Source organism: Dendroctonus ponderosae, unplaced genomic scaffold (genome assembly GCF_020466585.1).
Source record: "Dendroctonus ponderosae isolate FM_Combo_2020 unplaced genomic scaffold, Dpon_F_20191213v2 Dpon_F_20191213_3, whole genome shotgun sequence".
Lineage (NCBI taxonomy): Eukaryota > Metazoa > Arthropoda > Insecta > Coleoptera > Curculionidae > Dendroctonus > Dendroctonus ponderosae.
The window spans coordinates 10,476,858-10,493,474 of record NW_026018508.1 but is presented as its reverse complement, the minus strand read 5'-3'; the positions used below and the strand labels follow the sequence as shown (position 1 = coordinate 10,493,474).

The 16,617-nt window shown below is 35.9% G+C and overlaps 5 protein-coding genes across 5 annotated transcripts in view; 3 read left to right on the top strand and 2 right to left on the bottom strand.

Moving 5' to 3' along the window:
- The window catches only part of LOC109535781 (CD109 antigen), a 15,766-nt gene extending 13,712 nt beyond the window's left edge, over positions 1–2,054 (top strand). The window contains exons 16-20 of the mRNA XM_019901781.2: positions 247–440; positions 510–849; positions 908–1,083; positions 1,147–1,427; positions 1,482–2,054. Coding sequence (XP_019757340.2) covers positions 247–440; positions 510–849; positions 908–1,083; positions 1,147–1,427; positions 1,482–1,678 — 1,188 coding nt within the window. The 3' untranslated portion in view covers positions 1,679–2,054. The remainder of the gene's footprint in view (positions 1–246; positions 441–509; positions 850–907; positions 1,084–1,146; positions 1,428–1,481) is intronic.
- A 357-nt stretch (positions 2,055–2,411) lies between these two features.
- LOC109535750 (GPI transamidase component PIG-T) lies at positions 2,412–4,981 on the bottom strand. The gene is made up of 3 exons (XM_019901718.2): positions 4,665–4,981; positions 3,913–4,246; positions 2,412–3,730 (listed from the first exon to the last, which is right to left on the bottom strand). Exons 1-3 carry the CDS (start codon positions 4,840–4,842, stop codon positions 2,545–2,547), a joined length of 1,698 nt encoding a protein of 565 aa, XP_019757277.2. The 5' UTR covers positions 4,843–4,981; the 3' UTR covers positions 2,412–2,544.
- Positions 4,982–7,609: 2,628 nt separating this feature from the next.
- LOC109535751 (akirin) lies at positions 7,610–11,654 on the top strand. Its single transcript, XM_019901719.2, has 4 exons — positions 7,610–8,088; positions 9,397–9,554; positions 9,608–9,770; positions 9,855–11,654. The coding sequence occupies exons 1-4, from the start codon at positions 7,878–7,880 to the stop codon at positions 9,863–9,865; spliced, it is 543 nt and encodes a 180-aa protein (XP_019757278.1). The 5' UTR covers positions 7,610–7,877; the 3' UTR covers positions 9,866–11,654.
- A 214-nt stretch (positions 11,655–11,868) lies between these two features.
- LOC109535749 (ankyrin-3) lies at positions 11,869–16,131 on the bottom strand. Its single transcript, XM_019901717.2, has 9 exons — positions 15,726–16,131; positions 15,050–15,262; positions 14,261–14,427; positions 14,088–14,200; positions 13,881–14,032; positions 13,588–13,825; positions 13,200–13,532; positions 12,880–12,983; positions 11,869–12,801 (listed from the first exon to the last, which is right to left on the bottom strand). The coding sequence occupies exons 2-9, from the start codon at positions 15,224–15,226 to the stop codon at positions 12,040–12,042; spliced, it is 2,046 nt and encodes a 681-aa protein (XP_019757276.1). The 5' UTR covers positions 15,227–15,262; positions 15,726–16,131; the 3' UTR covers positions 11,869–12,039.
- The window catches only part of LOC109535761 (mitochondrial uncoupling protein Bmcp), a 7,320-nt gene continuing 5,991 nt past the window's right edge, over positions 15,289–16,617 (top strand). Inside the window, exon 1 of the mRNA XM_048664784.1 lies at positions 15,289–15,549. The gene's annotated coding sequence lies outside the window, so the exon portion shown is untranslated. The remainder of the gene's footprint in view (positions 15,550–16,617) is intronic.

The window sequence follows — 16,617 nt, the reverse complement described above, 5'->3', positions numbered from 1 at the left end:
CAAGAACTTTTAGATTTGCGTGGTTTTTTTTGAGTTGCAAAATCCACTTGAACATAACGCTGCTTTTTTCGAAATTTCTCAAGAACCATTCGAGCAGAATTCGTTTTGGCATCGTTGGATAGAGAATTGAATGGGGGGGTCATGACCCCCATGACCCCCCCTCCGATCCGCCCTTGCTTATAACAATGCACCTCTATTTGAATCCCCGCTAAAAATGAAACTAATCAAATCCCCATATGGTCTTAGAGCAGCTTTAACGCCAACTACACCAACGTGATCTACAAAGGCCTGGACTACATAACTCGATATATGGACGAATCAGAATCGACCTACACAATTGCAATTTGCAGTTATGTGATGTACTTAGCGAAACATACATCCCGACAAAGCGTGTTCAATTTACTGGATTCAAGAGCCAAATTGGAAAACGACTTAAAATGGTACGGATGCCTTAATCGACAATTCTAATTAGAACAATTCAGTAGAATAATAGAATTCCCTATTCATAGGTGGGCGAAAGACACCCTTAGTAAAGAAGATAAAAACCCTTGGAGGCATCGACCGCGATCCGTAGATATCGAAATGACTTCCTATGGACTGCTTACCTTCTTGGAAGCCAACTTACTAGACGACGCGGTGCCAGTGTTAAACTGGCTGGTGAACCAGCAGAACAACATTGGAGGTTTTACTTCATCCAGAGATACCGTCGTAGGGCTGCACGCCCTTTATAAGATGGTGTTGAGGCTGAGTAGTCCAGTGAATTTACAAATTGAATTCGCTTATAACAATGGGAAAACTGGAAAATTCAGCATCAATCAGAACACTGCTATGATTCTTCAATCGGCAGAGGTACAACAGAATGATTCTGAAACTTCCTGACATTGTTTTTGGCTGTTTGTAATTCCAGGTTGATAAAGCCACTAGGGAGGTAAATGTTACAGCCCAAGGAAACGGAATCGGCATTTTCAGGGTATCTTATCAGTACAACATGAACGTGACTGGCCCCTGGCCATTATTCACCTTGGACCCTCAAGTGGACAAGAACTCAAATGTTGATCATCTCCAACTTTCCATTTGTACCGCGTAAGTAAATCAGCAAATAACCAAAATAAGTAGCCAAAGAAAGATTATTCTATTCAATTTCAGATTTGCTAGCCGCAACCTCTCGTTTACACCTCTAAGTAACATGGCAGTAATGGAAGTAACTTTACCCTCAGGATTCACTGCCGATGGCGACTCTCTGCCCAGCTTGGAGGTATCTCAAAACGTCCAAAAAGTCGCTACTAGTCACGAAAATACCAAGATTTTATTGTATTTTAATAACTTGACTGTTACCGAATACTGTCCAACAGTTTCTGCCTTCAGGACGCATAAAGTAGCCAAACAAAAAGCTGTTCCAGTTGTTATTTACGACTACTATGATACATGTGAGTTAACCGTCGAGGAAATCAGACTAAATATTACAATGTTGAAAATTGCAGCAAGACGAGCGCGTATATTCTACAGAGGACCCAAATCCACACTGTGCGATATATGCGAAGGAGAAGATTGCGGAGATATTTGCGAAGCCATCTTCGTAGCGCAAAAGAGCCAAGAAAGCGACAGCGAATCGGCCGGAAATTCTATCAAGATATCCGCCGTTATTTTGATATTTGCCTCTATTTTAAGCGTATTTTAGACAGATACTAAAGTTTTTGGCAAAGTAATAACTTTGTAAAAATATCTACCTCTAATACGAAGCATTCACTTCAGGACTTAAGTTTAATTATCTGCTGACTAACGCAAATCTACCTTCATTCATTCGATATGCGCGCAGTTTTCGATGTAACACATTCCGGATGATTAGTTTTGAATGCATTCGTACAAAACTGGGATGTTTTTTATGTAAATTCTAATTTGTAAGTGTTATGTAAATAGCAACTAATCCTTATGTACGTTGACTTAAAGCAAAAAAATTAGTGCCATCTTTGTTACACTCCTAAACTGGATAAGAATATTGGGAACAGATTAACTTGCCTGAGTATTAAGTAATAAACACAATCGTTTAACATATAGATACTACTGTGATTTATGGTACTAAATTTTATGAAACTAACTTTTAAGTAATTTAGAATTTAATTCCATTAATAAAAAAGCGAACAAAAAAATGAAGAATCCACTAGTCGTGATTGTTACAAAAATAAATAATATTTTTTATAGAACTTTGTTCTGCTTCGCCCCAATGACCAAGGCGTTATTGCACTGTTGAGCTATCAATAGGCATCAATTTTCACTTATACAGGTGAAAAATCACGAAGAAATTGGTTCCATTGTTTTTCGGAGCATGATTACAATTAAACCTACCTGGACAGTTAGAACAGAAGAAGTTAACTGTCCAGGACTGCTCCACTTAAAAAAAAATACCCAAAAACTCAATATAGAAAACATGTATTTCATTTCCCTTTATAAACACCAATCAATTAAAACACACAGCTGCAGACAATTCATACCAACATTTTCCTAACACACTTAACTGATGCGCAACTATTTACAATCCACACGTAATTATTCTTCTTTTTCCTTTTTCCAGAACTTTTCCACCAGCCGATTTTTCAGCCTCTGAATGAGTTTTTCTTCATTTTTTTTCTTCAGTATCAGTCTTTTCGTGGTGATATTATGTAAAGGACCGAATGCTAAAGCCACCACAGTGCACGCAAGACAAATCACATTGTACGGCATGCTAAAATCTGGCGTGGGCAATGTAATGACCATATTTTCCGTGCGAATTTGTACTAAATAGCCGCTGCGAGAGGCGTTGAAACTTCCAAATACTGTGGATGAGTCTTGAGGAAGTCCGGTATAGTTTTTGGCTAAGGGTAGGAAACTGGACACAACAGCGGAGCCGATGTAAAACCCGTGGTTGGCATCTGGAGGGTATTCTTGCCATTCCAAGAAAACATAATCGAAATCTATCGATACCGTTGTAACTGAGCGAGGAGGCAGCTTTAAAACCACCTCAATATAATAAGGCTTCTTTCTTTGCCCTCCTGGGCCATACCGTAGAACAGTTGGTGTAATAACTTGGCCATTGGAAACAACATTCAAGGTATGCAGGTAAACTGGCACAAACCAGGCAATGTTTTGCAACAAAATCACTGTTAAGCTGTTCCAGTGATTGTTGTAAATCTCAGTCACAATGCCACCTCTCTGTTGTCCATAGCCAGTCAAATACTGATTGGCATGCAAAGGAGGCGGAATATTAATACTCAAATCAAACGAAGCATCGTACTTTGCATGTACATTTAGAAAGTAGCGAGGAATACTGTAGACGGCATAATCACTAACTTGTCCGCCTCTTATTGAGGTTTCTATTTTATTCGGCTCTGGGAATATACCAAAATTATGCCATGCCCTACTGGACAAATCAACGTAAATTGAACTGTTGGATGCCAGGGGACATTTCCCATGTAATCCCTGTCCGAATAGGTTCTTAAACGACCAATCCTTGGTGCCTAATAAGGCATAATCGTACACTAAGGAGACGGCCAGTTGCAACTCCAAAGCAATCGCATCGCAACTCTCCGTTTGGCAAACTTGCCTCAAATGAAGTCCTATTGAGTGATATTTGGTGTTATGAATGTGTCCGGAGTTGAGCAATGAGGCTAGACCAGCCTTGGAGCCACATGGCAACAATTTCTTGAACGGAGTTAAATTCTCCGTGCAAACAATCTCACGAGGAAGACTGGCATATCTAAAAACATCGACTAAGTCTAGGATTTTTTGTTGTAACTCGTAACACTCGAATGATGAATTAGCGATTTTTGGATAAAAAATAATTGCGAAACATCCAACCTCGCAATGGGTATTTGTACTTTTTTCGACTGCCAAGTCGTGAGTCAATCACTGAGTATTAGAAAAAATAAAATCACTTACCTGACAAAAGAATTATTAACACTTGGCCAATCGACTACTCCCCTAGGACGAAATGAAAATTCCGGACTGATGGTATTCTTGTGATCCACAAAATTAAAGGACGCACAAAGCAGGCCAGAGAGCGAGTTTGTTAGCAGCTGCCAATTGCCGGGAACATTTTTTGTATGCGGTTTGAACCAGGCCCAAACTTCGGCACCAGGAGCTGCATCTATCACTGGATAGCCCCATGTTTCGTATCTCCACAGACCACTGGTCAAGCTAATGTGCAATTCCTGGACATTGAGGCTCTCGACTATTTCTGCCAGAGCTCTCGGGAATAAATTCGTGTGGCGATCTAAAATTAAGCAATTTGCTTTATTCAATTAAATAATTACATTTTAGCTAAGTAAAGTAGTCATTCATTTAGAGCAGTGAGACACTTGACTAGTAAATGGAAAGGTTGTTATTATTTCTCTACTATATCAGGCTCTCGCACTCCAAGCTATCGGTTTCTGATGGATAATTCGACTGTATTTACGAGCTTCTTACATACAATTAGATGTCATTCTACTGCAAATACACTTCTCATTTGGTTGAAACTAAATTTATCAATGACTTTGGGGTGTTCTACACTCAATGACACTTTTTATTGCTTTCGAATATTAGAGAGAAATTACATTTACATACAGGTGTTTGTTCATCTGGGTGCAGCTGCACACACGCATTGTCTAATTCCAAACTAATAAAGCATATAGATTGTAAAGTATACTCACAATTTTCATTTTCCGGTTCCACATTCCACACAGTGGCAAAATTAAAATGTGCATACACTTGATTGCCAAACAAGGGCTTTATCAGTAGTTCTTCAGTGAAAGTATCATGTGCAAGTGACAGGGTGCATTGCAGTTGATTTATAATGCACAAAACTATCCACGACGCGAAATATTTCATACTTAAATTACAAACTTTGCTGGGAAAGTTTATAATAGGAAATATTTCATGACAAAATACACTATCAGATTATTTACATTCAGTTAGTTGTCGTAACCTATATTCATATTCATCATCTTCGGTCATAACCTATGTTTTGCACAGTACATTGCCAAGTTTATCGAAAAGATGTTGACAAATTGACAACATACATCGTCGACTAACCTTAATTTTCATTAGAAAATACTGTTGGTTGTTTACATTTTGATTTCGAAAATAAAACTGAAATGGAATAATTAGTAACAATATAGAACTTCTATATCTATTAGTAATGTCTTCAAAACCGTTCACTTTAAAGGAGGACAAGAAAATACTGCGTTATATACTTGATGGAAAACATGAAAAATCTACTCAGTTATGTTCCCTCTGGGAACAAATGGAAAGCGAAAAAGTGTGTTTTCCACGGTCCTGCCTAAGCATGAAACGAAGATTTAAGTATAAAATTATGCCAAATATTTCTAATCCTACATACGGGCTGACACAGAAGGAAAAGCTCCGCTTTACTAACAAGTCTCCCTCAGAGAGCTACCGGCCTGCAAGAATTAAACCAATATCTCTTAAAGAAGCACCCATGGACATATTTTATCGTTATTCTGTCAATGAGGACAAAGCAATATTGAACTATATTCTTGATGGAAATTATGAGAGCATCGTGAAAGGAAATGAACTGTGGAAAAAAATGGAAAGCGCCAATATTTGCCCGAAAAGAACTTGGCAAGGTCTGAGGAACAGATTCATCAAGTACCTGATTTCAAATTGTTCTGATCCCAAATACGAATTGTCCAGTGATAAACAAAAACGACTTAAAAGTGGCTTTTATGTGAACGTGAAAAAAAAGACACGCCACAGAAGCGAAGACTCGGGTGATGATAAAGTGTCTCAGATGGAACAAGTCCAGTCATCTCAAGTGAAAGCAAAAAGTTCTCAAGCACACCGAACCCCAGTGAAGACAGCCGGCCAAAACAGTGCTTCTATCAATACCACTGTATCATCAGCTCCGAGGAAGGAGTTTTATTCATTAGATGTGGAGTGGTCTGATAGTGATTGAGAATACTCCAACTACGTAAAGAACCGAATGTTTAATCTAATCATTAAGTTACGAAATTCTCAGCACTTTTACTATTTTTTCAATAAATAACGCGAGTTTGAGAGATATATCGAACGCAAATGCAGGTCGAATTAAATAAGTGCTACATAAATAATCCACTGTGTACTCTACTAGGTTATAAGCCGTAAAAACATTATTTTATTCCTACTGTTAGAGATACTTAGGCACATCAAAAATAATTGCCAGGATGGATTCCCATGTGAGCGGCTAAAGCTTGAATTCCGATTTGAAAATCTTGCGGTTCTTCAAAGTTTGACCACGCGCGAAGCTCACCTTTCCTGTTCTTCATAGTCTTCTTATCTTTAGTTTCAACAAGCTGAAGAATTTCATCTTTGATCAGGGGATTTACGCCAAAGCGATAACTGCTGCCGCCCGATCCTTTATTATCTGAAACGGCGATGTTTTTGGACTTTCGTTTCTTGATGTTCTTCATAACTTATAATTTTTTCAATTTTTTACGGGAGTTTTCAAGATTTTGACAAATGTGTGGTAACCAAACGAATTGAAAGTGCATCGGCCAATTGAGCATAACAGTATTTTTTGTTTATTTCTTGCAAGTTTTATTTTTCAAACAGTCGATTATCAAATTTCAATTTGGTTGTGAACATTATTTTTAAAACTACTAATTAGAAATGCGCCGTATGGTTTGTGTTTAAGCGCCAACAAATTTAAAGAAAATACTTCCAACACAGCATTTTATTTATTTAATACGAAAATAATTTATTAAAAGGGTGAACAAATATGTATTGAAGTCAGAGAAGTTGGACAATTATTAGGAAATCATTTTTCAGACTTTACTGAACTTACAAAGTAGGTAATTTAAAATAGTTTTTAATAGACCGAATTAAATACTGTTTAATGTTTGTTAAATTTTGTTTTATTGTAAGTTTGAGCTGAATATTTCTTTCGTAGCCAGCTCTTTTTAGGAACTACAAGCTAAATAATAGGAAATGTGAATTTGTCGATCTAAAGAACCTTCAGCCACAATTTTTTGGTAGTAGAAAAACTAGTTAGAAAATGAACACGCCCTTAACCCACGAGAAAAAATGTTCTTTCAAGGCGTAGCCGAAAGTACGCTAATGCTGATAGGTCGTACCGCAATTTAATTAGTTTTTACAAGAGCCACAAAAACTGCGTAATAAATGCTTGATCCTGTAGTGTTTTTTTACATTTTTTAATCTGTTGTTTATTTCTGTATTTTTACTCTTTATTATCTGTCGGCAGCATTTAGTAATATGCGATTGTTTTATCTTTGACGCAAAAACATGTTTTTTAATTTTTTTGTGGATTACGGCCTATCGTCATTCGGTAATCCATATAATTCGCTTATTTGCATAACTCGAGCGATTAGGTTTTTCCCAGGATAGCCCCCAAACTTACCATCCAAATCCATGACTTTCAGTCCTTGCGAATAATACTTATACTTAAAAAGCGCTTTTAAATTTTTTGAGTAATTTAAAAGTGTCACTTTGAATGAACTTGGACACTAACCGACAAAATGTAATTTCAAATTCGCAGTGCTACCAATGATAGAAAAAATTACACCGCCGCTTTGAATTTCTCAATCCGACAACACTGTGCCTACTTCTTTAAATTTCTCTTCTCCATTCCCAAAATGTCAGTTTTGTTTTGTCACCTTGTCACTTATTTCCTGTAGCTCACGCATGAGCTCACGCCATATTGGTTCTTTGTAAAAAGCAGTATATTTACTAGTACCGATTTTTCCATAGTTATTTAACGGGTCCGATCTATCAGTCACTTGAGTATCCAGTTGATTCAATAGCAGGAAACAGAACAGTTTCGGGTACACTATTGAAAACAAGTGAAGTTGCCAAGACTCCGCCAACGCCAAAGGTTTTGGTTTCTAACCGTTTTGAACTTACTAAAAATGGCGTGCGCAACATTGAAGAGAACTTTAGACTGGGATTCGGTCCTAGGAGGAGGCCGGCCGACGAAACGAAGGCGTTGTACCCCATTTTCCACCAGCCCCACTCACAGACCTGGCGATCGGTCCTCATCAAACAGTCCCTCAAGTTCGCCAATGTGCAGTTCTCAAGCCTCATTTTTTCCAGATGTACTCAGCAAAAAACTCACTCGAGGTAAGCGAAACCATTGTTTATTAAGCTGAGGAAAGCCACATGTTCTCATTGAAGAAACCCATTAAAAAGCATGGATGCATTAAAGAGCATGCAAAACCTTTGGCTAATAAGGACCTTTTGTTTGTTTATAACTAATGACATTTTTATCAGCTGATTGATGGCATGTCATATACCAGGGGAATGAGTTTTTTAACGAGTTATTGGAATTTACGGTTTTTTATGGAGTTCAAGCGTTTTTTTATATATTTCTTATTTCTCAAGATAAATTCAGCCTATCTGCTTAGCTTTATGTTGTTCCTTTGTATGTAAATTGTTCTCAGTAATGTTTGTGTGTTTCTCAAGTTATATTTAATCACTGTGTGTCTATTCAAGGTGTGTATCTATCTATTCAAAAATTTAACAGAGTAGACCTTTGTTCGTTCCATTCGAGTAGGGCGGCAACAAAGTAGGAGCTGAAACAGCTGGAAATTTTTATTAAACGAATGCCGTTTCCTAATCATGGCTTGGGTGGTCCTGGCTTCTAAACAAACCAATATAATTACTCATAGATATGTAGCTCGTGCACCTCATTTTTCTCTTCTATTTGCTTCATAGTTTGACTGCAGATACCATCACGAAAATACCACCATTAAAAGTTCACATCTAACTAACATTTCAAGATATAAAAATCTAAGATTGTATCATCATCATCATCTAAGATTTCAAGACATAAAAATCTTGGAATTGAACTTTATTTCTTTTCAATGCACAAACATTTTCCGTTTGGTTTTTGGTGTGATTTTGGTTCGTATTTTTCGACTGTAAAATTCAACTCTCCGTAGATTGAGGAGTTTAAAGAGTTGTCGTTTCTTTCCTCATAAGTACATTTTCTGTAAAATTTTCTATTTTCCAATAAAACCGGGCAATCAGTCGAGAATCGCAAATTAAAGAAAATATTTTAAACAAGTTAAAAATTAAATTATTACATTATTAAAGGGTCGGCACGCGATCATTGGCAGACATATTGCCTGTTTTGTTCTATTGTATAGCGATGACTGGTTTTTTTAAGCACATACTTTAGAGTACGCCTTACTTTGTCTTAAAATTGCTATTGGGTATTTCTTTTCCATTTACTTAAAGACTTCCCGTTATTTTGTTTGCTCGATCATATTTTGAAATAATAAGCAAGGGACAAAATTCATAAACGCATTTTTAATATTGAACACGTCCCTTTTATATTATTTTTTCATCCTCTTTTGAGTCGAATTTCATTAACGCATAATAAAAAAATTGCGTATATTTTTTATTAATAAATTTGAAACATTATAGAGTATATGGCTGAAAATATTAAAGCCGAAATAAAAAGGCTACAGAAACGAAAGCAATTAAAATTTCAAACGATGGACAATTCGGACAGTAGCGGATGCGAAGAACAAGGTAGCAAGTCGCCGTCTCGATCAGAGAAAGCTCTATTCACATTCAAACAGGTATTTTGAGTTTAAATTTGCAGTTAGTTTTTTGTTTAATTGACGCTTTTCAGGTGGGCGTAATTTGCGAACGAATGATGCGAGAAAGGGAGTCGGAAATCCGGGAAGAATACGACAATGTATTGACTATAAAACTGGCCGAACAATATGAATCCTTTGTCAAATTTACGTACGATCAAATTCAACGTAACTTTAATAGTCAGTCTACACCAAGCTGTAAGTATTCGATTGGATTTATTTCGAAAAGTAGATCCAAGTAAAAAAATCGATGGCCTAAACGGTGTTGTTTTATTGTTTCAGATTTATCATAAGATGTGACAAGAATCTGAATAGCGCCACTTTGTGCTCTCGTCTAGTTCTGTATAATAATAATAATAATAATAATATACATCCAATTATACACGCGAAGAACATATAACGTCAAAACTGTAGCACGCATCAGCCTGATTGCATATAGTATATTTTGTGATGACACCGCTGTGTGTGAGTCAATAAAAATGCCCTTACAACAGTTAATAAGCATTGTAAATTATTGTTCAGATTATGTAAGTCTCGGAAAAAATTGTTATATCACAATGTTGCAGCGACTATTGCGTGCAACTGTTTTGTGCTTATATGAATAGTATACAATTTCCTACCGAAGATGCTGATTGAAATATGCCTTGGACTGTAAACTTAATATTTTTGTCGGCATTTTGTATATATTATTACATTTTATTTTGTATTTTTTATAGGAGTTTCAGAATAATATATTCGTTACTTTCGTGTACATATGCTTTCTTTTCTATGGCATTGCACATGTTTTGATGTGATATGTATTTTGATCGTCGAAGGTACGTGGTGTCAAATACAGTTTAAGTGTTTTCTGATCATCAAGAAGTTATGTGAGTATTTTTCACAAATTGAATTTACAGACTTACTAATTAAGTATTTGATAAGCATGTGGTTTAGAACTGAAAAACATTGGATATTTTATTTAAGAGGTAATTTAAAAAGACTTAGCATACTTCAGTTTGTAGTAATTGTTTATTTAGCTTTTAATATGTAGGTTAGGTATTTTAATCTTTGGGGTAGTACCATTATAAGTCCGGTATAAATACCTATTTTTTTATATTACCTCTTCAATTTTCAACTGTGTCTATATATAAAACTCTCAATCTTTGGTCTTGGAAGACCGTTTTCATACAAATGTTGTAAAGTCTTCTAATTGCCCTAATTGCTGAAGTTTTTTTTTTTTAATAAAACCTGTGAAAACTACGGATTTGTTAAGGCAAGGAATTTGTTTTCGTATTGCCATAAAACCCCCATTTTTCTGTTTAAAATGGCCCACTCAATGTTCCAATGTTTGCCAATCGCGGCAGATTATTTGAATGGGACATTTTCACTACTCGATATAAAGCTTTTAGTATAAGAAGTTTTGTAACTATTTTTAAGACCAGTTGGAGATGAAACTTGTTAGATTTTAGCTGATATACCTATTGATTATTATTATTAGGGAAAGCTAGATTTATCTCGAACACATTAGGCTTAAAACTGTTTATCTTTTATCGCCAAATACATCGCAAAGCGGAGAAAAGCCAGTGAAAATATCTACTAAAAATAATTTGACTCTTGCAGTTTCAATTGTAGAAATCAAAGCCAATATTTCTCGTTCATATAGTAACAATGATGGTTATTTTTGCAAGATGGCAATATTTCAAGTGACTCTTCTACGCTTTTACGTATTAATAACTGGTAGGAATTGGATATTTCACTTTCTGGTTGAAATTGCAATTATCAAAATTACTTTCTTCTTTACATAACAAGAACCTGTATTTGCATATTTTTGTGAAAAAAATTGACTTTGTTAATTCTACATTTTTGTAGTGAAGTAAACGTTTTTTTTTGTTAAACGATAAATAAATTAAAAACCAACAAGTTTATAAGCCAAATCCTACTTTGAAAAGATTGATGGCGTTTTTTTGTTAAGTACATTTTTTTGTTGCTTCTGTTGATCCATCATTTCAGCAACCGATTTTCCGTGCTAAATCACCTCGTAGGTCCTAATTTCATACTAACGAAAATTTGTTTCATTTAATAAACGATTGCTATTGAATATTATGAAGTGGTTTTATTTTTACTACCGTTACTAGTCAATTTATCAGTAAAAAGTACACTAAATGAATTAAACTAAGGAAGTAAGTGTTTTTTAAAATAAGTTTCACATTTACTTTAGTTTTAAAAATGTGAGTGTGTGCAATTTATTACCAGTCGTTTATTTCAGCTTGGTGCCAATAATGTTCGTGTTTGAGGAAGGAAATAAAAATATATGCAATTCCAGTAGACACTTTTAATTCAATATCACAAGTATAAAAAATTATATAACAATAACGTTAACAATTTAATATTTAACAATTTGCTCGGTATAAGTCCTTCTAAGTTTACCCATCAAGTTCCATGTCGGCCAAAAAATAAATCAAAATAACGATGCAAACCAACTGACAATTTAGGGATCAAAATTTAAAAGATAATCTTTTAATTGATTCGGTAGATTTAATCGGTTTATGTACAAGCCTGGTCGTCGATTAAGACAATTGTGTATTTTAACTCTGCAAATCTGCTTCAACGTCCTAGGCCTACTATAAAGGTTCCTAATGATATTTGTCAGAGGTTCGGTCGTTTTACCTGGAACTAGACTTAGTTGTTGGGTATGTAATACTCTTAAACATTCAAATAAGGGCTTATGTTGCATAACAAAATAAAATAGCATGATAATTTTCGAAAAAGTCATGTTTGGGTCCATTATAAGGTTCTCTTTGCGAGATATCAACAAAATATAGTAGTATAGGATGTGATTTTTTGATTTCCATATACTCTGGGAATGCAGAGCGTGACTTTTTATTGCTTCAGACATACTGAGAAGTAAATCTGGATTGGCACCATACTGAATCAATGTCAAAGTTAAATCATACACATAATGAATATCCTTACACTCTCGAACATTCTGCGTCATATCCATACAAGACTGCAGAATATGTTGCGTTCGGTTACTCACTTTCACGTTGGGATCCAGCTGATGCGTTAAGAGCAATATTAGCAGATTCTTGACAAACTCGAAGTTTATGTTTTTCTGCACATCACAATTTAAAGTTATGTTCTCGGATACAGTAAACACTAGCACATGCAAAGGAGTCAGATTTGCGCGGTAACTGCAGTTAGGATTTGCACCATGCTTTAGAAGGATTCGAATACAATTCAAGTAGCACACCTGGAAGGCAAGAATAGTCGAGGGTTGAATCGTGGCTTTTTCAAAAAGTTGAAAGAAAACAGGAAAATATTTAGTTACCTTCATGTTGTGGGTAAAATTATGCAATGGATCTTTGTTGATCAATGGGACAAGACATACCATTAATGGAACTGAACCATCACGACCGACTTCATTTGGATTTCCTACAAATGTACACGTTTTATTGGCTTGTTTTTCCAACAAGCGCTAAGAGTGATGTTGAGACTTTTTCTACTTTATGTTTAAGCCGCTTTATGAAGTGAAAACTGGATTGTTTGCAATTTAATAGCATAATACAGGAGATTAAATTTTGTCTAACCAATATCCTCAATACCAGCTACCAAATTTGCGTGGAAAAACTCATTCCGCGTACGACTTACCATCCTCATGCAATAACATATTCAGTAATTCATAGCACACATCCCAATCTCTCACGTGCCTCAATACACAAGCCACAGCTGAATTTCCGCTGTGATTAATAGATGGTTTGGCGCCAGATTGGATCAGGTACCGAACCAAATGCAGAATATCCCATTTGTTCCATTTATCGTAACCGTATTGAGCCTCCTCTAGCGCGTATCTCACTATAAGTGCGTGTAATGGAGTGTTTCCTAAACTGTCCGGTGCGTTGATCAGTTCTTTGCAACCATGCTCCAACAGAAGGCGTATGGTGGCGATTGTATCCTCTGCCGATTTATGGGCGACAAGCAAAACTGGAAAACTCATTCTTAGTAAGTCTAATCACCTTTTTTAGATTTGGTAACTAACCAACGTGCAGTAAGGTCATTTGCTGAGTACAAGTGCGGACCTTAGTGTCGGCACCAGCTGCGATAAGCAGCTCCAAAAATTTCAGATCATTTGAGGCCGCATAATGGATCGGGTAATATTCATCCTTTAAAATATGTATTTCTTCGCTACGCTCTTGGACTAGATATTCTGTGCAGTTCCAGGCTTTGCGTTCGCAGGCGGCATGAAGTAGGGGCTTCCTGGCTCTAAATATGCCATTCTATTGAAATTAACACAAATTAACTAAAGAAACACTGCCATTCCACGGGTCCTACCCAAGGATCCTCAGTTCTTTGCGATAGCATTATCAGGGTGTTAACTTGATCGCCATCTAAAGCATAGTAGATGGCTGATTGCAGTTTGATCGACGGCCGATTATCCCGCGAGTCTCGTTCAATGCAACTATCTTCCTGTTGAATTGCCGCACCTTAACATAACAGTACAAATAAATGATACATTTTTCAGAAAAATGCAAAGCTCACAATATTTGCCGCGTTCTTCGCAGTTACTAGTGTGCGGTCCTGGCCAACACATTCGAGCCTCAACGTCGATTTTCGCACCATGTTTTAAAAGGATTTCCACACATTCTTCATGGCTGCAATAAGAAACTTTATTCAGAGCGATTCTCTACATTCGTATTGATTGTTTAAAATACCCTTTCAAACAGGCGATATGAAGAGGGAGGCTACAAGGAAATCTGTTGATATCCGCCACGCTATGTTTAGCTAAAAACCAACGAACTAGTTCGACATTGTTTGCACCCACGAACTTTTGCAATAAATTGTAGCCAGTTTCATCATGAATGGCCAGTACATTTTCATTCTGAAATGGACAGTATTAGTTAATAATTGTGCAAAGAATGAGCTATTTCAGCCAAAGTGAACTTCTAACTTTAACACCCTGTACCTCTGAATGGAAGGAGTACTTAGAGGAAATTTATTGAGTTCTACAAAAAGTGGCACATCTGTTTTTTTGTTTAACTTCAAAATTCTAATTAACGTTTTTTTGTAATTTGTAGCTTAATTTTTTGGCTACTATTTCACTTGCAGGAAATGTTGATTCTTCATTTTACATCACAGATAACGGAAAAAACATCACGCCAAAATATAGTCAACGCGTCTTTTTAACAAAAATTAGCAAAATATGTACTAATTGTCCTGCATTTTTAGCGATTTTTGTCAATACAAATATTTAGCGGTTTTGTCAAAAATTACAGTTATGTACACTGAATGCTGCGTTCTATGCTGGGCCGTTTAAACCAATCAGGTTTTTTTCAGTTAACTGAGTATATCCATCTCGTCATCTCCTAAAGGAGAGATTCGAAAAGAAAATCTAAGAGGTTCTCCTGTATGAGGTATTTGATGTATTTGTATGGTTTATTAACTTCCTGTAATTAGCAGCATTTGTCTTATAATAACTATGAAACCGAAGGCTTTAAGTTTACCTTTGGTATCTGAAGAAATAGGCCTTCAATACGCTGCACTCCAATCTTGGGGTTGGCAGTCAGGGCATCGAAAATGTCCAAAATATTCTTTCTAGTCAGATCAGACACTTTGTGTCCATGTCCGTTCGTTAATAGAGCGCTCCCCGACTGAAATACCTGGCTCACTGAACCTCCCATTTCACATAAGCTCTATATTATCCATGGCAATATTTGCTATAAACGAATTAGCTGATATTGAGGTTGATAATAATAAAAACATGAATTTATGGGGCAAAGTAGCGCTAACTAGGAAACCCACTAAGGATAACCTCAAACCCTTTTCAGAAGTGACGTTTTCTCCCTGAGAGTATACCATAGGAGTATATAAACAATCACATATCCTAGCTTTCTAAGGCAAAATTCCCAAGCCAATTAAAGATCAGCTAGTGAATGGTTTATTATATAAGAACCTTATAGAAGCCACTTTCAAATCAATGAAAAGACTGCTGGAAACTACCGAGGTATGTATGTCTTAAAACCCGATTGTATAAAAATTAACAGGAGAAGCAACTTCGCAATTGGATTAAAGAGTTAAAAGAAACCCTCCACAGCTCTGTCTTCAATGATACCATTTTTCCATGTGAAGCCCTTTAAATATCCAGCATAATTTAGCTGCGAGAACTAAATAAAGACTTACACAGACTGTAATATGTATTTAAAGCTGTTCACCCTGATGTCACGGACCAAAATCAAAATATCCGCAAATCATTCCGATTCCCTCTGGTTTCGATTGGATAGCAGCATCTAATTGAGGTATTAAGCACAATAAGATCGGTCTACGCAACAGAAAAATAGGAGCGGAAAAACGATTTGAAATTAAACAACAAAGTTAGAGTTTTTTTACGCAGTTAAACGCAAAAACGTAATTGTTACGGAACATTCTCATATCGGTACGATAAAAACAATTTAATTACATTTACGCAAACACTAAAACGTCTATCCCTGCAACACTCCCCTCATCCCGCAATCGATTGACGCAGGAAGCAGCGCAGCGAAACTTGCAGGTTTTATAAATTAACCATTACAATTTTAATTAGTTTTTGTATGCTTCTAAATAATTCAATAGAATCACAATTTTTTCTTCGTCGATTAATTTAGCTTTTGTGGAAGTAAATGAAATAAAATATAAATGTACAATTTGAGATTGGTAAGCTCGAGCGCTGTAGACTTACTTATCGGGATTGTAGCATTTGTAGGCCGATTGTACTATCTGAGGTAAGCTGTTGGTGAAAAGCTTAAATCAACAGCAATTCAAGAACTTTCAAAAACAATAAAACATGAAAAGTAATTTAATTTTCTCTGAAGTAAAATGCTGAACAATTCAATGCCGTTTAAACGAGCAACAAATACAAATTATTTAGTTGGATTAGCTTCATTTTGAACAATTCACATAGAGATGTCGATGGTACTTTCTTCTTTGTTATACGCGTGTCTAACGCAGATCAGACAATGCACAGATAAGATTGATTGGTAAAAATAATTAATTTGTAATATATAAATTAAGCATTAAAAAGAGGATACTTTCTTAT

Bases quoted from the DNA above. Each gene is read 5' to 3' on its own strand.
- LOC109535750 (XM_019901718.2), bottom strand. From the start codon at position 4,842: ATGAAATATTTCGCGTCGTGGATAGTTTTGTGCATTATAAATCAACTG. The intron at 4,247-4,664 runs GTGAGTATACTT...GCTTAATTTTAG, and splicing joins GGAACCGGAAAATGAAAATT to ATCGCCACACGAATTTATTC. The intron at 3,731-3,912 runs GTAAGTGATTTT...CGATGTTTTTAG, and splicing joins GTTAATAATTCTTTTGTCAG to ATATGCCAGTCTTCCTCGTG.
- LOC109535751 (XM_019901719.2), top strand. From the start codon at position 7,878: ATGGCGTGCGCAACATTGAAGAGAACTTTAGACTGGGATTCGGTCCTA. The intron at 8,089-9,396 runs GTAAGCGAAACC...GAAACATTATAG, and splicing joins CAGCAAAAAACTCACTCGAG to AGTATATGGCTGAAAATATT. The intron at 9,555-9,607 runs GTATTTTGAGTT...GACGCTTTTCAG, and splicing joins CTCTATTCACATTCAAACAG to GTGGGCGTAATTTGCGAACG.
- LOC109535749 (XM_019901717.2), bottom strand. From the start codon at position 15,226: ATGGGAGGTTCAGTGAGCCAGGTATTTCAGTCGGGGAGCGCTCTATTA. The intron at 14,201-14,260 runs GTATTTTAAACA...TTCTTATTGCAG, and splicing joins CATATCGCCTGTTTGAAAGG to CCATGAAGAATGTGTGGAAA. The intron at 12,984-13,199 runs GTAAGTCGTACG...GTACATTTGTAG, and splicing joins TATGTTATTGCATGAGGATG to GAAATCCAAATGAAGTCGGT.